Consider the following 20994-nt stretch of genomic DNA (forward strand, 5'->3'; position numbering starts at 1 on the left):
ACCCACTGTCAAGGAATGCTCAGAGATAGCTTGAGGTTTGGCTTGTAAATGCATAGGAGAATGCTTGAGGCAATAGCCAAGTCAGTCTCTAACTGCCTTCCAAGATGCCAGGCAGGCCTTTTGAATTTTCCTGATAAAGATGGCTGAACTACGAGTGTTCCGTGTGCCTAGCCTAGTGCTAGCCAGGCTCCCTCTGCACCCCTTTCCGTTGATAAGGAAACTAAGTGTGCTCTGATAGCCCATCCACAGCAGAGCAGTGGTCATGTGAACCCATGCCTGCAGGACTCCTAGAATCGAGGGTTCCTGGCCAATTCTCCCTGAACACACTAGCTGGAGCTCTGTCAGCCGTCTCACTGTTGCCTGAGCCCTTCCACCATCCCTGATGCCTGCTTACTGAGCACAGCTGCAGTGGGTGCTTGGAACAGAAAGACCGGGCTGCAACCTTCTGGCTTCCGTTTGTTGGAGTGGGTGGCCTTGCTTTCTTTCCCTGCACACAGCTGACGTCACTGCACCCGTGCAGTTCTTTTCTTGGGCTTCTGTTTATTTTTCATGTCACCTTTCCCTCTCCTTTAGCTGCCTGATAAAACCGCCCCACCCCAACAGGAGAGCATGTTATTCCTAATGGAGAAGATTCCGACTAGTTGAGTGGCCTTCACAGGGTCCTTTCTGAAAGGAGTGGTGATGGCTTTGTCCAGGCGCCCCCAGCCTACCGAATAGTGACTCTGCTTGGGACTCAGTGTTTTGGTCTCTCAGCTTAAAGCCATGCTTTCCTGGGGGGCGGAGTCTCCCTCCACCCCATTCTGTGGCTACAGGAACAGGTGGAGAGGGAGCTAAGTTCTGACAAGTGGCATGTGTGAAGCTTTGTAACTCAGCATAAACATGTAACTCACATGTAACGTGTGGCCGTAAACACTGTCACACAGCAGCGGGTTGTGTCATTTTGATCCCATTGTAGGTCTGTCTCAGAGGCACTGCTCGGGCCTTGGGCCTTGGGCCTTGGGGTATATAATGATTTGTATATGTTTGGCCCAAGGAGTGACGCTGTTAGAAGGTATGGCCCTGTCAGAGTTGGTGTGTCACTGTGGGCGTGGGCTATAAGACCTTCATCCTAGCTGACTGGAAGTCAGTATTCTGCTAGCAGTCTTCAGATGAAGAGGTAGAACTCTTAGCTCTGCCTGCACCATGCCTGCCTGGATGTTGCCATGCTTCTGTCTTGATGACAATGGACTGAACCTCTGATCCTGTAAGCTAGCCCCAATTAAATGTTGTCCTTTATCAGACTTGCCTTGGCCATGGTGTCTGTTCACAGCAGAAACTCCCTAATGAAGCCAGGGTGCACATCCACACATGTCTCAGGCCGGGTGCTCTCCTTGTCCCACAGGGAGTCACCACTTGGGGCCACAGATCAGTAAACCGGATCCTGCATTTGGACACAAACCACCAGAAGCCCACCCTGCCTCCCATCACCTGGTTTCCTTGTTAGGTCTTTCCTATGATGCTAAAAGCTGCAGAGGAGGAGGATGGGAATGGGTACCTGGGGGAGAGGGAGGGGATCCACAGCATGCTAGCTACTCAAAATGCACACTGACATTTTGGCTGCCCAGGGGTCATTCTTTCCTCACTTAAGACAGAGGAAGTGAAGGATCAGACAATCTGTCAGTTGCCCAAAGCCACAGGTAGCAGCAGGTGGAATTAAGACATGAGCTTTGGGTTGTGTGGCTGTGAACCCTGATAGCTTTTACAGTTAAGGTGGGGAAGATTGTCTCCCCTCAGCAAAGAGGGGTGGACAGAACCAGTGTGATAGGCTGGCTAGAGAGGGCCCTCGCAGGCCTGGTCCAGTTAGCCCGTGTAGTCTGGGCAGTCTCTGACCTCAGCTACAACATGGGAAGCACCAGCTTTTGCTTTGGGCAAGCACAGGCGCCCCTCCCTGGTAGGTAAGGCAGGTGCTGTGTTTAGAAGGGGGGTGCACCTGGACTATTGAGTCTGCACTCTGTGCCCTGCCAGGTTGGTCCTTTGGCAAAAGGCTTCCCCACCCCAGAACACACGAAGTGCCAAGTTCTAGTAAATCAAACAACCACCCAGGCTCCACGTGGTTAGTTCATTTGTTCTGAGCTACAGTGCTCAGCTTCCTGCATTCCAGAGTGCTGGTATGCCAAAAATGCCCGGGACGAGCAAGAAGGAAGCCTTATCTTTATAGTAAAAAAAAAAAAAAAAAGCCAATAGAACATCTCTTCTTGGGTCTGCTTCTTGGTGCCACCCACTCCACCACTAGCTAAATAACCGTTTGTTCTCATCTTGTGCCGAGTTGCGGTGGGGTCCTTCTTCCTTGATTTTCCTGTCTCTGCTTTCTCCACACCCACTTCAATCTGTTCTCCACATGGTTTCCAAAATGATGATCATTCAGAAATGCAAATCAGATCACTTTTCTCCTTGTACATCTCGCCCCATACCTGCACGATGGCAGCTATTTTAACGCTGTGCTCTTGCAAGACCTTCTAGAAGTTTCCAGAACTTTCTAGGACATATAGGAGCCAGTATTGTCCTAAGCCAGCTCTGCTGCCCTTCTCTTCTTGGTCCTTTTAGATCTCCAGCAATCTTCCCTCACCCCCATTTAAAATCTCTTATGATACCCATCTTTACTCATAGTGTGACCCCGCCTAGCATGCCCTCCCTATTTTCCTGTCAGTGTGGGCCATGCCCCTGGCTGCATTTTAGGAATGCCCTCCTCTCTGATTTCTTGTAGGTCCCAGGCAACCCTATACTTCCCAGTTGAGCCAGTCTCCTGGAGATCCCATAGCATATGTACCGACCTCTGTGTGTGAGAAGTAAACTGATTTCTTTCAAGGGTTGTATGTCTGGTGACCTTCAGGCAGGTCTATGTGGGGGTGTTTGAACCAGGACACAGGTGTGTCTGAAGGCCCGATGTGTGCGTAGTACCTGACCTGTTGTCTCTCCTCTCAATTCCCCTACAGAAGCACAACATGTTAGTGACATGTTAATGACCCATGTCCATGGAAGCTTCTGTGTCATGGATGTTCGTGGAGCATGACATATCTGTCCTCTGCCTCTTCACCTCTCCTATTCTCCAGCCAGGCATGCCTGTGGACTCATCTCTTGTCCCCACTGGATCCTGGGAGCCATGCTGCTTATGACAGACACCATACCTGACTCTGGGAGGATGCAGTTTGACTCTTGAGTGACTGAATGATGGACAGACACACTTCTCTTCTTGGCCCCCTGGGCAGTCACTTCAAGACATGGGGAATTTGAGGATATGAATGTTTGTTCTCTCCAGATTTAGTCTAGTTTGTCTCTGAGGCTCCCCAGGAGTGAAGAGACCAACAGCACAAAGGAAAGGGTTTCGGGGTAGTAATGAGTCGGGGCAGGAAGCAAACCTTGGAAAAACAGCCTCAGGGCAGATCACCCACAGACTTTCCAAGGCAAAGGTTGCTTTGCAAAGGCCAGTGTGTTTGCTCCACCTTGGCTGCTTGGGTGGATGCTGTCTTAGGATATTTAGACCAGAAAAGTCTTGTTGCGGCTCACAGCCACTGTGGAGAGTAAGATTGGGCCAGTAGGTGTCACTGAGAAGTCAGATCCTTGGCTATCTGTCAACCTTGCCTGCCTTACACTTGGAGTTTCTCAGCAAGCCCCACTAAGTGCCTTTGAGCAGGCCATTCTACTTCCTGGCTGCAGTACATAGTCTCGGAGTGGTTAGACCTTGTGATGTTATCTGAGGATAGTGCTGCTTGCAGAGGAGCGAGCTGGCTGGAGTGCTGCAAGGACAAGGGCAGGGTCACTTGCACCCATCACTGCACCCCAGTGGGTGCCTACGGCTGCCAACAGGGCCAGGGAGCAGCTTGTGGGGGAGACCCTTGCATTTGCAGCTTAGGACCAGGTCACAGAGTTCAGCCTCGGCAGATGTGGACAGGGCAGTAAGCTTCATGCTCCCAGCTGTGGCCACTCTCAGTGCTGGCCCTCCTTGGGAACATCTCCACTTGTGGTCTGGGGCAGACTTGTTTGTTTGTGTTTGAAGTTCCCCGACTTGGAGTTTGACGTCAAAGCAGGATTGCTAGTTGAGAGGCTCGCAGGGAGGTTGTCTCTGTAAAAAATGCATGGGCTGGCAGCTTCCCCAAGGAGCCTCCAGGGAAGGTTATTGCAAAACCCTTAGTGTGGGGTCATTGGTGTTTTCTCTTCTGCCTACCCCTCCGTCCCTGGCTGATGCTCTCACTCTGTCTACTGTTAATGTCAGCCCCTTTTGAGACCCTGCAGGGTTCGATTGAGAGCCAAGGGCCACCTCTAGGACCAAGTGCTGTGGTAAGCCCGTGCCTGTGTGGAGCCAGCAGCTGTGTGGCAGCCCCCCGAGCCCTCCTTGCATTCCCAGAAACTGTTTTGCAACATGTTGGCCATGGTAGCCGGACCAGAGTACTTAGCCAGCTGGGTTGGCAGGAAGTCTCCAAAAGCATCCAGCTTTGAAAAGGAGATGGAAGCTGGAAGGGGACATTTCCCGGGGCAGAGAGGCAGCAAGGAGGGACAGTGACTTTAGGAACCATTGAGCTGTTCTGGGTGTAGTGGGTCGTGACAGCTTTACTGACTTTCAGAGGTTAGAAAGATATAGATAGGAATTTGGCTCTAGCAAGAACTGGTATGGACATCCATGTAAATTGTGTGCGTGTGTGTGTGTGTGTGTGTGTGTGTGTGTGTGTGTGTGTTTTGCTAGCCATGTGGGAGTAAAGATGAAGGGTACTAGTGAAGGGTACAGGAGACTGGGACCTAGTCTATTGGCTTGAGGACTGTGGATCTAGAGGATAGGGATGAGCAAGGAACTTTTGTTCAGGCTGTAGAACATGCTGACTTCAGAAGGGTCGCCACGGGTCCTAGGCAGGGGAGTGGCAGGCTTCAGTAAATTTGGAGCTGATTTGGGACCAGGGGTTAGGTGTAGCTCAAGAGTTACAAATCAGACCAGAGATGCTGGCCTTCTTGTATGAATAGAACCAATTAAGAGATATGGGGATATGGTGGCTTTTATGCATAGGTCTGTTACCGGATACAGCCTGGGCACTGCTGGATTTTGGTCACAAGAGAAATCAGTCTTTCTCAGTGTAGTGGTCAACACAGCTCAGCCAGGCTGAAGAAGTATGCATCAGGAGTCAACATTTTTGGAGATTATGTGGGCCTACGGGACAGAGCACCAGACTAGATTGTTTCTGTAACTATGTGATTAAAAAATTACAACAAAGTTCTTGGTGTCCTGGGAATAGTAAAATACAGCTCCACGTCACGTGGGCTTAGCATATGCTGAACGGCTGTGAAGAGCTTGTCATTCTGCTAAGGCTGGTTTGGTGGGCAGGTGTCCTTAGCCTGCGAGTGAGTCAAGCCAGCTGCTCAGCACCCCCATCCAAAGCATGGAAAGGGGAACGGGAGGATGGTCCAGTGGTTAGCAGCACTTGCTGCTCTTGCAAAGGACCTGGCACTTCTGTAGGGCGGTCCATAGCCACCTTTAACTCTAGCCCCAAGGGATCTGACACTCCACAGAGACCCCCATGTACATACATAAACACAGACACAAACAGGTACACATATGTAAAAATAAGGCAGGTGTGGTGGCACACACCCTTTATCCCAGTACTTGGGAGACAGAGGCAGGCGGATCTCTGTGAGATAGAGGCCAACCTGGTCTGCAGAGGGAGTTTAAGGCCAGACAGAACTACGTGGTAAGACCCAGTCTCAAAAAAATGAAGTGAAAATAATAGAATCTTTTTTTTTCTTTTTTTTTTTAATTTTTTTTTTTATTCGATATAGTATTCCAGCCTCAATGCTCATAGCAAATGGATGACACATGAACTTCAAAGGACATTTTACAAATTTAGTCAGAATACAAAAAAACATACCTTGCTAATATTTTTTTTTCTTTTTTTTTTTTAATTTTTTTAATAGAATCTTTTTTAAGCATGTCAGAGTCTAATGTTTTTGGTTTTGTGTGCTTATGTTGTGAGGGAAAGGTGCTCCACAGATATGACTACGTCTGGACTTGTGTGGCGATTGGAATGTTACCTTGGTACTTATCAGGGATCTAAAAAGATCCCTACCTCCAACAATTGCCATTGAGAATCCAGTCAGAGAAGGAGATAGGCACTACGCCAACGGGGACAGTAGGGGTTTCTCCTGCCAGGTTTGTAATTGAGCACCAACACAATTTCATGATTTTCATAATCCAGGGAGCCTGCCTCTGTAGGACTCCAGCATCTGCATCAGCCTGTTCCTGGCATCCATTGGCCCCTGTACATTCCTGCATCGGTTACGTCTGCTACTGCAGACTTAACCTCCTTCCCTGCATTTGGGCTTAGAGAGTTAGGCCACAGGGTTGCCCTGAAATGGGTGACATCTGAGCCCACTTTCCTAGCCCAGGTCTCCAGTTTATAAGTCTCCTACAGAAAGGACCTCACAGTCCCAGGCCCTGCAACTTTAGGGTAGTGCTGACATCATTTGCAGAGTCACCTCTCTGGAAAGAGGTGCTTTTTGTGAAGGTACCAGGTGACATATACCAGAGGTCCTTACGCCTCTGTGCACTGCCGGCTGAGCTGGAGTGTGACACTCACAAGCTCCTTGCCATGTCCTGGGTGTTGAGCACGGGCAGGGGAGTTCACAGGGAACACAGCAGACAGATAGGGAAACTGATCTAGGCTGTGCCACATGGGCAGTGGTATGGGGCTGAGGTCTGCTTGACCTGGTGCTTCCTTCAGATGGAACAAGAGCCTTAACTGGGTAGATCGGATGTTGGAGACAAACGGAGGCTTTGAGCATCCTTGAATGTGAGTCGTATGTTTGTCTGTCTAGCATCAGCCAGTCCCCCAACAGTGGCTGCTCTGCAACCAGCTTCTCTGTGCAAAGCCCATGAGTAGCTTAATAATCACCTCAGAAGAGCTCCCACTTCCAGATCAGCATGGCCCCAGGATTGGCCATGACATCTGCTAGATACCCTATGGGGTTTGAATAAGATGCATTTGTTCTTAGTGTCTTCTCTTTGGGAGGCTTGAGTCTGGGTCATGCCCAGAGCAGCGAGGGTGTAGCTAGTAACACGTGAGTTTGATCAAAATTCTCACGTGCAGGCACTCACCTGGGCAAGCAGCATCCCCACAACCCGTGCCATCCCAGGGCATTCACACTATCTGGTGCCAAGGAGAGAGCAGACACCAGAGGCACCCAGGCGAGCTTAGATACTGGCCTTCTTACTTTTAAAAGCAAATGCACCTGGGCGCAGGAAAATGGCTCAGTCAGCAAAGCACTTGCTGAGTTTGGATCCCAACACCTCTGTATAAACTGGTGTACTTCTCTGTAAGCCCAGAGCTCAGGGCAAAGCAGGAACCAGTGGATCTCCCTAGTTCGCTATCCAGCCAGTCCAGCTGAATCCCTGAGTGCCAGGGTTAGTAAGAGACCCTGTCTCAAAAACTAAAGAGAAGTACTTGAAAACAAGAGTCTACCTCTGTCTCTAAGCACAGGTGTGTGTGCATGCCCAGAAGCAATATATCTTCTGTACATACTTAGAGGAACACAGGTCATGTCACAACATACATTTTACTTAAACATTCTTGATCTATAATCCCAAGCATTATTCTGAGGTCAGCATTAGCTTTCGTTGCCTTTAGCTCTTACCCTGGAGGTGGGCGAGCACTCACTGGCACAGTCCTTGCCATCGAGGTGACGAAAGAGGACCTGAAGACCACCTGGCAAGGATGCTGACCATCACTGAGCAAGCGTTTCCCTGCTCAGGCGAGTCTCCCACCCCACCCCCAGGTCCCATGTGGCTCAGGCAGGCCTCAAACTTACTAAGTTGATGTTGAACTCTTATTCTTCTGCTGTCTCCTCCCAAGTGCTAGGAATACAGGTATCCACCACTACCCTGGCTCAGGCTGGAATACAGGTATCCACCACTACCCTGGCTCAGGCTAGACAATTTAGCCTTTCAGGTAGATCAACCCTGTTGTGGCCCACAAAGTCCCTTGACTGTTTTTGCATAGGAGATTGAGACAGTAAGGGACTTTGAGGGCAGCCTGTGGTCTCAGAGTTCACGGTCTCCCCCATGTCACTGTGTCTTTTTTATGTGTGTTTGGGTTTTTTGTTGGTTTTGTTTTTGTTTTTGTTTGAGACAGGGTTTCTCTGTGTAGCCCTGGCTGTCCTGGGACTCATCTGTAGACCAGGCTGGCCACAAATACCAAGATCTACTTGCCTCTGCCTCCTGAGCACTGGATTAAAAGTGTGTACCACCAAACTCAGGTTATGTTTGATTGTGTGTGTGTGTGTGTGTGTGTGTGTGTGTGCACGCGTGCATATAAGTGCTGGTATTCTCAGAGGTCAGAGACCTGGGAATCCTCTGGAGCTGGAGTTCTGGGCAATTGTTAGTTTCCTGGCACGGATGCTAGAAACTGCATTCAGGTCCGCTGCAAGAGTCCTAAGTGCTCCTAACTGCCGAGCCATCTCTCCAGCCCACATTTACAGTATTTTGAATGGGTAGGATTCAGTTCATTTGACAGTTCCACTCAGGTAGCTACAGTCTTCCTCATGACCTGGTGGTCTTCAGGGGTGTCCTGAGTAGCTTGCAGTTACACGGTGGGGCTTGCAGTTTTCTTGTTAGTTCCAAATACGCTTGTAGGTAGCTCACCAGCGTCAGCCTCCACATGTGGCTGTATTTCCGAGGTTGAAGCTGAGCCCCAGGGCTTTTCTCTTAAGATCTTTGATCTTAACTGTCAAAGCTCTGGGCAAAAAGTAGATCTTTCTGTCTAGGCTGCTTAGTGAGTGCTTGCTGTATACAGGACCTGCCGACTTGTTTGTGGGTTCACCAAAGCTTTTACACACTGTAAACCTGGCTGTGTGTCAAGGACAGTGGGGCACACACTCTTGATGCAAATGGCTGTTGAGATGGGCAGACCAAGGCCCGCCTGTGGTCAGCATCCTAACGATTCCTGGCACTGTCTTTGGCCACCCCGCTGGAACCTCGGGTACTTTAAATTCCGGAAAATGTAGATCTTGTGGGTTTTGTGGGAAAGAGGAAATGACACCATGGAGGAGAGGTCCCCCGGCACACCCCCAGGCTTGACTGGCAGGCCCTGCTGCGGTTTGTCTCAGAAAGTGGTCATTTGGTGCTTCCGGGATTGTGGCAACTTTCACAGAAAGTGAGAGCAGCTCCATCTCCCTGTGATGGGAACCCTTAGGTGACAGTTTGCTGCTGTTTTTCATGGATAGGATAGAGCACTGCTCCTTAGCCAGTTCACGGGACACAGCAGCTCCAGGACTCCCTAGCTGCCTGCCATCAGTTATAACGCACCAGGGACTTGCCATGTTCCTCATTCAGCCCAGGCCCCACTGGTGGTGTTACACAGCCCTGCCCATTGCCTGCTTTGTGATACTTAGCCCAGAACTCCAACATCTTTATAAGAAAGATGAGATTAGTGTATAGTTCAGTGGTAGGGCATGGAACGAGTGTAGCTGTGAGGCCTAGGCCATGTTGGGAAAACTTATCTTTTTAAAGGATGTGCCAGGCTTCTGGGCATCTAATGGTAATCAGAGGTGCAGACTAGACCTGTGGCCTTGCAGAACTTGTAACCTAAAGGGAGAGAGCCAGACCAGCGGGAAGGACTGAGAGTCATGAGAGTCATTTGGGCGAGGGCCTGGGGGCTTCCTGGAGGAAGGGGTGTGGAGGCCTAGCCTAGGGCCAGGGATTCCTGGCAAGAGGTTCAGTGGCACAAAGATGAGCGAGTGGCTGAACATGGCTTGGGGAGGGCGGACAAGTGGAACTGGAGACCCACAGGCTGGCTCAGGCCTAGGCCAGGCTGGTGCTTCCCTGCATCGGCTGGCCACAGCCAGAGTCCTATGTAAAACATGTGTTATTAATCATCCTCCAGAGGTCCAGCCTGTGGGCCCCTCACTGGGATGGGTGGCTATTATTGACGATACTATTAATGTTAGGAGCCTAGCCACCTCTTTCATTAATGTGAAAAGGGGTAGTTTTGAGTTCTCATAGCTATCTGATAGGTAGGCCCGCCTCTGGTCAACCCTCTGAAGGTGGGGTTTGCAAGCCACTTCAAGCAGAGGAAGAGACTGAGTGGAAATCCTGAGATTAGAACCCCGGGGTTTCCTTCCTCAGCCGTCTGGAAGCACAAGTCACACCCAGGTGCAGTACCAGACATGAGGGGGCGGACATGCGTGAGATGCCTTGCCTTCATGGTCGGGGGACTTAATGTGTTATTTGTCGGGGGCGGCGGTGGGTATCTTATATCCTAGTTCAGTATACCTAGTTCAGGCAAGCTTTTAGGAGGTGCTTGACTTTTAGGGGGGACATTGAAAGTTACAGTAGCTCTAGAGCCTGGTCTCCAAAATTCTCACATTCACTGGATACCACGGGCTTCCCTTGCTCTCTCTGGTTGGTGGTATCCTCCGCTCTGGAGCCTGCTGGATCGCCTCAGCTGCAGCAGCCTCCTCTCCCAGCAGGTCCTAGCTGTGGTCTCCGCTGTGTCTTGCCTCTGCCCTGTGTTCCTCAGTCTGCTGAGAGCTCTGTGCTTGCCCTGGGTCAGTCCGTCCTTGGTCAGGCTTATCTCACTTGAGCTTTGGCCATTCTTCCCTTGGGAAGCACAGCTCCATCCGTGTGTCTGGAATTTGCCGATATCCTTGGGTGTAAATCCCCAATAGCCTGTGTGGAGACTCCAGTCAAGGGCTGTTACCAGCACTGTCCCCTTCCACTCACAGCCACCATGTTGGTGCCTTTCTGTGCAGTGATGGGCAGTGTGATGCAGTCACACACACACACACACACACACACACACTCACACACACACACACACAGACACACATACATGAGGGAAGACCCTTTGCCCAGGCTGTCTGAATCACAGTTGCCCCATCTTTCTAAGTTTCCCTCCATAGCCCCTTCTTTGTTTTCAGTTGTCCATATTTGTGCTTCAAACAGGAGGAAGGCTGGTTTCTGTTTAGCTTGCTCCTGTTCTGACTAGTCATAACCTTTCCTGTTACAGGGCTGGTTCTGAAGGCAGTGCAGTTGGCCAGCCTCAGCGAGGATGCTTGTGACCAGACCTTCCACCTCCTCTACCTCTTTGTATCTTTCTTCACCTTGCTGAATGGCAGCAAGGGGTCCCCCACGACCTGCCTGCCGTCTCTATTCTCAGCATATCCGTGGCATCTGCCTGAGCTTCCCCCAGAGGGCACATGGCTGCCACATGCTTGTGCTCCCCATAAAGGTGACCTTTTCTTTGCTGGTCTTCCCGCAGGCAAAGCTGGTGCGGTACATCTGTAAGCAGCGGCAGAGCAAGCTGAGCGTGAGCCCGAGCCACAGGACCGCCGAGCTCAACAGCTACCCGCGCTTCAGTGACTGGCTGTACATCTTCAACGTGAGGCCTGAGGTGGTGCAGGTACGCGGCAGGACCCAGGCCAGGGGCGGCCAAGAGGGGATGAGTGGGGACCACATCCAAACTTGAGAATGGCTAAGATGAAGGGGCTCAGTGCTCTGCTCTTGGGAAGGGGCAGAGGATGGCATGGGGGCTGGGGAATAGCAGGAAGCAGGAGCAACCCAGGGTTCCTGTGGCTATAGCAAGTGCCCCAGGTGCCCTTGCCACATAAGCTGGGATAGCCCCAGCAAACTGGTCATTCATTTGATCATGACAATGACCTTTCCTGGAATGTCTCTATGGCAGACATTGAATTTAACACTTTGACATTGTGACCTTGGGGCTAGAGAGATAGCTCAGAGCTTAAGAAGAGCAGTAACTGCTCTTGCAGAGGACCTGGGTTCAGTACCAGGACCCGGGACCCACACAGTAGCTCACGACCATTCATAACTTCAGTTCCAGGGGATCAGATGCCCTCTTCTGGCCTCCACAGTCACTAAGCATGCACACGGTGCACATACATGCATGTAAACAAAGTACTTATGCACACAATAAAAGAAAATGCAATTATTTCATTCTGCTCAGAGTTCTATAAGGAGGGCTTTGCCATTTTTCCGTCATGCTTGAGGGCACACAGCTGGCAGGCGGCAGCCAGGGCATTGGGAAACAAGAGCCTGAGCTCAGCGTCCTCGCCCGACTGCCGGAGCTATGTTGTCTTCTTCAGTTCATCTTTCCATCCCACCCAACCCCAACCTACCCCTTAACCAGCAGTGAACTTGGAGAATGTGTCAGGGTGCAGGGCGGTGCTTACAGAGCCCACAGAAGCAGCCAGGTGGGAGCTGTGCTCTGCCAGGTCAAGTCTCATAAAATGAAAGACTGACCCTCCCCCTACAATCTCCTACATCTATTCTAACCCTCACTAGTGCTTACAGTTAAGTCCATTCAGTGTGGGCCCTGAGGAGAACAAAAAGAACAAGGGAAGGGTATCCTGCCTGTCTCTGCCACTCAGGAAACAAAACTAAACAAAAACCAAACTCAAACAGCCCTTTGAGATTCTGATCCTTCTTATAAAGATGTGAAAATCTTTATAACATTTCTAAGGGGTTAGGACCAGCCAGACACTGGTCTCAGGCAGCTGTACCTGCGCCTTTAGATGAGAGCTATAGTCTGAAGTCTGGATACCAAAGAAACAGTATAAAATGCCTTTGTGTGTGACTTTTCCTGACTGTGACATGTTGGAGGGACAGTCTTTCTTGGACATGTGTTTGTAACATTAAAATTACCCTCCTGTGTCTTTGATTTGATTGTCCTGTACTTGATTGGTTGGTTGGTTTTGAGGCAGGGTCTTGCTATATAGCCCTGGCTGGTCTGGAACTCTGGATGTAGACCAGCAGTGTGGCCTCAGACTTGGGATGATCCTCCTGCCTCTGCCTCTCAAATGCTGGGTTATAAGTGTGCATCGCTATGCTCAGCTGTTTGCTTGTTTGGTTGGTTGGTTTTGGTCTTTCAAGTGTGGCTGCTCAGATTGGAATGTAAGAGCACGGCTCATCTGGTACTTCTGTGGGACAGTATTCACGGGGACCATCTAGAATCATCTTCTGTTTTACTCTCATTTGACAGTTAACCCAGTGTGTTTTTCTCATGGTTTCACACTTGTGTCTTATTTATGGTTTCTTTATCAATGTTTCCTGATTGGATGTGATAAGTTATCAGACAAAAGCCAACTCCAACCATTGGCTATTAGACGTGACAGTAACCAGTATTTTTGTGACACTCCGTGAATACTCTGGAGTTTTCCCTAGGAGATATTCCTGTATGGAAATGTGCCTGTCCTATCATGGGGTTGGGGGATGAGTGAATCGCAGCCAAGATGTCCTAGGCCTTAGTCACCCTCCTGTGGAGTATGACTGGTGTTGTAGCCAGAAAGGGTGGGCTGCAGTAAGACTGGGGGGAACGGCCTCGTGCAATGGCTCCTTGAATGCTAACAGTTGCACGCCCGCACACACGTGGGTGCATATAGTATCTACACAGAGTATAATGAGCTACAACCTCTGTCTGTCTCCTCGCCTACCTTCCTGCTCATAGTCTTCTGCCATACAGGAAGGAGGTTGGATGTACAAATGTGGACACAGATTTAAGTGCATAGCTTGGAAATTATGCAGAAGCGAGTTGTCCCCTCCCCCGTGCTGCCAATGTCGTCCGAGTCTCACTCTACCTCCCCCATCACCGGGATCTGTGTCAGCACCTCCAGCCGAGGCCACAGCAGCAGTTCAGCCATGCTCACAGAGCTGGTGGTGAGGACAAACCGTGCGTGGTTCAAGCCCAGTGTGCTAGGCTCCGGAGTGTGCCTGTCACCTCTTCGCTCTCTGGAGATATACTTGGCAGCTGGTCTTATGCCCAAAGGGCTTCTCAGCAGATACCTGAAGAACTTGGGAGACTATCTTTGGGGTATGGGGCCTAGTGTGTCCAGGGCGGTTGCTGGTAATTTAGGGTGCGCTGTGTGATGGCAGCTGGGTTAGAGGCCTCCCAGCCAGGCCGAGCTGTTACTGATGCTGAGTCAGGCCCTGGCTGAATCATGAAGTCCCAGATGACTCAGCAGAGCTGTGTGCTCAGAGAGCAGCGAACTCCTTTGGATCCAAGGAGTGGATGGGCAACCGGGCCCCAAGGTCGAGTGGATGATGGGAACCAGAATGTCCCTTGGGATGGAGGGCTCTAGGAACAGCGGGTGGGGGTGAGAGAACAGGACCACTGCCTGCTGCCTGTGGCCTCTCACCTGCAGACAGTTGGCAACTGAGAGGCCAGCTGCTGAAGCAGAGATGATGTCATGCCCATCTTCATGTGTGGATAGGTGCTGCCTCCCACCCTGCCTCCCCACGTCAGTAGCTTGTCAGGCAGTAGTTAGGATGCCCTCTTTTCCATCCATTCTCTGCATGTTCCTAAGAAGTGATGTGTCTGTGCACATAGACTCTGTCATAAAGACCAGGGCTCCCAGTGCTTCCCAGTCCTCCACCCTGCAGGAGGCCTGGGTCTTTCATAGAAGACCATAGTATGCTTCCTACAGCCCTAGGTCATGGACACTAGAAGGTAAGTAGCATGATCTCCTGCCATGCCTGCCTGCCCTAGTGCCTTGGCCCGCCTACCATTAAGGAAGCTAACAACTTCCCAAAAGGTTGACAGGACAACTTGACTCTCACCGACGGAGAGGAGTACAGAGATCCTGCTGATGCCCTCATGAGGTCACTCCAACCCTTAGCTTCCCAGCCTGCCACAGGGAGGTCCCAGAACCTGTCAGCTTCCCCAGAAAGCCAACTCGAGGTCTCTATATGGCAACAGAGATCCTTCTAGTTGAGACCCAGTTCCCAGTGCGCGTGAACATGGCAGGATTGGTAGGCTAGGCGGCCACAGCATCTGCTCCTTGTTCTGGACAGGAGTTACATATTCTATGGCTGCCTGGCTGAATGCGCCTTCTGGGGCCCTTGGGCTTGCTGCTGGGGCTACTTTTCGATGGGAGCTGAACTTCCCTGAGTTCTGTGGCTGCGGCCGTGAGGGTGTGAGGGCACCCAGAACCCGAGGTGCCGTGGGTGTCCCTAGGGCTCCTCGATCTTCTCTTCCTGTATATCCATGAGCAGGCCACCTGATCCCTCTTGAGCCTCAGTTTACCCTCATTGGGAAAGGTTCAAATAGTTTTCTCAACCTTTTCCTCAGGCTTTGAGAGACAGAGGGATGCCAGAGCAGTAGAGTTGTGTCCTGTGAGGTGGTCCAGAGAGGCTGCTTGGGACCGTGCTGCCTCTGTCACTGAACCTTTCAGCCAGACTGTGCTGTGCCTCGCTGTATATCTTCTCCAACGACTTCAGTCCCATTGTTCTTTAGAAAGGACTTCTCAGTGCTTTCCCTATGGAACAACATGTGGCCTGTGTGTGTCCTGTGGGCACAGCTGGGACCCCTCCCCCACAAGCACATCTTCACCTCACAGGCCCAGGCCAGGTGTCTTCACTCATGGATTTTCATGCATCTGCCATGTGTATTTTCAGCTTTGTGTTTGCTGCTGTGGCTTATCCTACACGGGAAGTGATCAGGACACAAATTAGAGGTTCATGGATGCGGAGACGCAGGGCGCCTGTGAATTGCTCTCCACACCACTCAGTGGCAGGGGCTGTTGATGAAGTGAGCGAGCGGAGGCCTCCCTGTTCCTGTGCACTGAGATAAGCACTTTGTTTGCAGTTGCCAGGTACCCTGGCCAGGCCTCTCCATGCACGCTGCCATAGTCATTGACACTTGACAGCTCACGCTTGTTCCCTTCCTGCCTTTTGTTTGCTATAATGGGATCGTGCAGTGTGAATTCTGCATGATGTCAGTCTTAGTCTCGCCTTTGTGTAAACCCAGAAAATCCACATCATTCTTTTTCAGCGCAGTAGCGAGAGAATTCTTCAGGTTGTTTGACAGTGGGCCGGGGATGTAGCTCAATGATAGAGAGGGGGCTGCTCCCCTAGAAAGAGCTTCTGGTGTAGCTGAAGGGACTACTAGCCTGCTCCAGCAGGAACACACACACACACACACACACACACACACAAACACACACACACACACAGAGCACCACCACCACCACAACAACAACAACAAAAAGCACAGAAAACAAACATTGTGGAGGCTGTATGTCACAGTGTGGCCCACAGTCTCCACACATCTCTACTTACACAAATGCTCATTGCAATGAGTCATTAGTTGTGTGTGAGATCTCTGCCTTCTGTGGCACCATCAGTATTGAATCCTCACAGAGCCTCCTGGTTATATTGTTGCCCTGTGTCATGGGGATCCTGTAGCTTGGGATCAGCAGGACTGGCCCTTTTACATGTCCCAACCGTTTGCAGATGATAGAGATTTTGATGTGGGACAACTCAGAGCCCTGGATCTGGGCCTGAGTGGCAGCGGAGCTGGTCAGCATGTGTCTACACCGCCAGGACCGCCTCTCCAGCACTGTTCCAACTAGGTCACCCAGTGCTACCGTTGCAGGAGGCAGGGTCAGCCCTTGGAGGCTCATGCACACCCAGACCTCCAGGAGCCAGCTCCAGTGTGCTGCTCAGTCAAGGCTCTGGGCCCACGTTCCCGGTGCTGCGGAAGGTGAGGAGGGGCTGGGCCAGCTCTTCTCACACCCGCAGGGATGGCGTTGTTGCCATCAGGGCCTACTGCCTCTACTGCCTCTACTGCCTCTACTGCCCCTACTGCCTCTACTGTGCTGCCCAGGTGAGGTACGCAGCAGCCTGCTCTCCCAAGTGCTTCATCTGGTGAGGGATGGGGCCAGCTCATCCCCTCTCATGACCCCAGGGCCTGCTCTCCTCACTGCTGCAGGTGGGAAGGGGCAGTGGTGGAGAGCGGCTTCACTCCTGCACCCACAGCTATGGCTTTTCTTACCTGGGAATCTTGGATTCCTCTTCTTTCCCCACAGCAGTGCAGACCCTGGGCAGACTCTTTGCTTAAGAGAACCTCAGTGGTGAGAAGGCTCTGTCCCCTCCAGTGTGGTAGTCCCAGAAGTGATGTCTTAGATGCACAGACAAACTGAACTCTTTATGGTTCTGTGTCAGTGATTGTCAACCTGTGGGTTGGGATCTCTTGGGGTCAGATATCAAATGACCCTTTTACAGGGGCTGCATATCAGATATTTACATTATGATTCGTAACAGTAGCAAAATTACACACTTACAAAGTAGCAACAAAATGATTTATGGTTACAGGGATAAGGAAAACATGAGGAACTGTATAAAAGGGTCACAGCATTAGGAAGGCTGAGAACCACTTCTATCAACAAGAGCTTTAAAGTACGTGCATGTTGGACTACCACTGCACTTGAGCTGTACAGCTCCTGAGTCTGCCTAAGCGGGCCTAAAGCAAGAGCCTGCACACTGTGGCTCGCTGCCTCGTGAGCTCCGGGCTTAGGTAAAACACAACTGTGTAAGGTGCTCTGATGGAAACCAGCATGAGATGTCTGAGGCTAAGACAGACTCATGCCGGGCAGTCAAGGAAAGACCACGTCAGAAAGACAACAGGCAATACCAGGGTGGTCGTCATTTATCCCCTGAGTAGGGCAGGCAGAGCACCCAGATTAAGGGAACAGTATCTGTAGGGACCCTGAGGCTGGAAAAAGTCAGCGCTGTGCTCCTCGGATGCACTGAGGAAAGGCTGGGAGGAGGCCGGGGAGGAGCCTGAGCCAGCTCAGGAGCTGTGTGTGTGTGTGTGTGTGTGTGTGTGGAGGGCGTGGGTTTGACTTGAGGTGGGGTAATTGAAGTGTGTAAGAGAGCAAGGGAGGAAGGTTGAATATTGGAACTTTTTTAAAGGAAAGCAAAGCAAGCAGGCAGAGTGCAGCATGGGTTTGCTGGAGAGATGCACAGAAGGTAGCAGCCTGCTTAGAAGTGGGGTGCCCTAAAGCCCGGAGACAGGTCAGAGGCACCCCCTCCCCCAATACTGGCCGTTTTCAGCCACCCTGCTCCACAGGTTAAGTCTAAACATCACAGCTTGGGTGTCTACCTGTAACTAGGGGACTTCAGAGCCTGCTGGCCATTTTTCCCCCTTCAGCAATTTCCCTGTTGGAAGTTGTTAAGGAAGTGGAAAGGGCCGGCTGGGATCAGTTCGAGCAGGCAAAGGCAGATGCTGTGCAGAACCTGTGGTCCAGCACAGAGCTTCACCGACGTCCCTGCATACGCTCCTGTAGCTTGCGCTTCTGGAAGAGGGTGTCCGTGGGTCTGGTAAAGGGCTTTTTGATGCGGGCCAGTAGGCAGGAGTCTCTTTCCCTTTTCTTCTGTCCTCTCAGCCTTCTCTGGGATGAGCACCTGACCACTGCCACCATCTTAGCCTCCCACTGGCTGTGGCTGTGTTGGTCTGGGAAGGGTGGCTTCAAAGACAGGAAGGTTTTCTAAGAAGCAAGCCCACATAAGCACATTGGTGTTTGTCTCCTGGGATATAGATCAACAGAGTGAGTCCTAGGGCCCTTCCCCCAGCCTCTTTTTTTTCTTCTTGCCAGCCCTACATCCCCACTAGGAACCAGAGGCCTGGCTGATCTCAGGTAGCTGGGAGCCTCCCCAGGAAGCGGGTCCGCTGTGCTGCCTTAAGGAGGGATTGGAGTAGAAATGTCAGCCCCAGTTGCCTGTGCAGGAGGAAGTGAGATTGTTGTGTTAGATGCTGGGTCTCAGTATGGATGCCAGATCACGGGTGTAGCTTGGTCCACTGGACCACAGACTCCTCCCTGCTTGGGTTGGGCCAGCTGAGGTCCAGTGGGTGGACAGCACACTTCTGTCAGTCACATTTAACCACCCAGAGAGGAGCTGAAGTTGGGGTGTAAAGGGGAAGGTGGAAGCAACAAGGCTAGCTTTGTGTGTGAGCATATGATACATGTGCACACATGTCACAAACATGCGTGCACACATTAATCCTGTTTAATCGTGCCTAGAAAAGGGGGAAGCATCCTCATTTCCTGGCTTAGCTAGCTTCAGCTCAGAGAAATTAAAGGAGTTATCAGAACGGTACTCTGAGTTAGCTGCTGCCAAGGTCAGAATTGTTACTCAGGTTGTTGTGATCCAAAGCTGTGGGATTCGCCCCACCCCGGGCCCCAGAGCAACCCAGTCAGTTCAGTGTAGCTGTCTCTGGTGGTATAACAGAGCTGGCTGCCTTTCTCTCCCGTTCTTCCCCTCCCCCAACCCCCGCCCCGTCACTGCCCTCTCCCCGCCTTCTCTCTTCTTTATGCCTGTTCATTGTGTAGTCATCAGTCATTTACGTTTTGCTAGGTACACAAGTGAATTATCTCGGGGTTTCATTGATGAAAAAGGTAGCGTGCCCTGGGGGTGGGGGTTACAGCTCAGAAAGGGGGTTACAGACAAATAGTCACCATGCAAAGCTGAGCGTCTGAGGGCTGCGGGCCGCAAGTGGAGGACGGATGTCACTCTCACTAGTTAATTTACTCTCAGTAGCGTGTGCTTAGCCATGGTTGCATAAACTCTAGGTTACTGAGTGTAGACTGGATGTGCTATGAGGACAGGAATCTGGCTGTGTTTCCAGCGTTTACACACTGGTGTGCTTTCTGAATGCTTGAATTCGAATATCATGCAAAGCCTTTCTGCCCCTTGGGCTGAGATGTCACAGGAACGTGGTCATTTGAGTAAGTGAAGAGGGCACTCTAGCTATCGCTGGGGCCCTTGAATTTGCCAGTCACTGTGACAGCTATTTCTGGGCTGATGTGTCAGCGGGCCACAGGCTGGATTTGAATAACAGCATGTGCCTGTGGCCCATGGCTTTGGGGTGGTGTGTGCCTAGCCTCCTCTGGACACTGCCAGCTTCCAAGCCGCCAGCTTGCATGTGTGCTCCCTCCTCTTTGGGGAAGGCAGCTATGAAGAGAGGCTTGCTCTGAAAGATCTGATGGGCCAGGTTGCTTAGGGAAATGTTTGTATCAACTCTGCCCTGCTTCAGTTCTCGTAAGTCATGATTTCTTCCTTGGCTCCATTTTGTCTATGTGTAGGATATGCTCATGTGTGTGCGTACGTGCGGGTGTTATGTACATGTGGAGGCCCAGAGGGGGTTGGGTATCCTGTTCCATCACTTTCCGCCTTGCTCCTTAGAGGCAGGGTCTCTCTCTCTCTCTCTCTCTCTCTCTCTCTCTCTCTCTCTCTCTCTCACTGAACCTGGAACTTGGCTGGTTGCCTGCAATCCCCAATGACTATCCTGTCTCTACCACACAGTACAGGGGCTCATGGTATGCACATGCTCAGTTTTTTTATGTGGGGTCTAGGAATTTGAACTTGGGTCCTCATGCTTGTACAAACACTCTGAACCACTGAGCTATCTATCCTTAATCTGTCATCCTTCTTATTTTTTTTTTAAGATTCATTGATTTATTATATGTAAGTACACTGTAGCTGTCTTCAGACATACCAGAAAGGTCATCAGATCTCATTACAAATGGTTGTGAGCCACCATGTGGTTGCTGGGATTTGAACTCAGGACCTTCGGAAGAGCAGTCAGTGCTCTTAACCACTGAGCCATTTCTCCAGCCCCATCCTTCTTTTTAATAACTAGCAGCAAGCAAATTTCTGGGTTCCCTGCTCCCAAAAGCATACCCCGCTTTGACCAAGGCTGGACAGGTGGCCCATCTGAGCTGCCATTGGCCAGCTGTGTGCTTGGGCAAGTCCCTTAACTTCTCTGTGCCCATTTTCTCATAGGCTGGTTGTTCCGGCAAAAAGTGTGGAGTCACATCTGCCCCTTCTGCCTCCTCTACCCCCACACTCAGCCCGCAGCTCCCACGGGCTCTGTTTCCACGCATGTCCCAGATGCATCTGTGTCTGTTCCATTGGCAGTGCACCTCCATCATGCCCAGATCCGCATCCCCTCCCTCCGCTGCATTTCTCATAAGCACAGAGTGGTTTTGCCTTAAGTCCACATCCTGAAAGCTGGCTTTTCTGAGTCCAGTCCTGTGTTGGGATCCAGTCACAGGCAAAGTCCAGCCCCATCACCATTCCTAAGACCCTGAAGTATTCAATGTCTGCATCCTTCCACCCTCCTTGCCTCTTCTCCCTCTGCCCAGGCATCGGAACAAGGCAGGCTGCTTCCTGTGAGCCACGGGCCC

The 20994-nt window shown here is 51.2% G+C and overlaps 1 protein-coding gene across 3 annotated transcripts in view; it reads left to right on the forward strand.

Annotated features, from left to right (window-relative positions):
* The window catches only part of Ksr1 (kinase suppressor of ras 1), a 129239-nt gene that overhangs the window by 60509 nt on the left and 47736 nt on the right, over nucleotides 1-20994 (forward strand). For all 3 annotated transcript variants that reach the window (XM_052197433.1, XM_052197434.1, XM_052197435.1), the window contains exon 2: nucleotides 11274-11414. In XM_052197433.1, coding sequence (XP_052053393.1) covers nucleotides 11274-11414 — 141 coding nt within the window. The remainder of the gene's footprint in view (nucleotides 1-11273; nucleotides 11415-20994) is intronic.

This window comes from Apodemus sylvaticus, chromosome 10 (genome assembly GCF_947179515.1).
Source record: "Apodemus sylvaticus chromosome 10, mApoSyl1.1, whole genome shotgun sequence".
NCBI classification, from domain to species: domain Eukaryota; kingdom Metazoa; phylum Chordata; class Mammalia; order Rodentia; family Muridae; genus Apodemus; species Apodemus sylvaticus.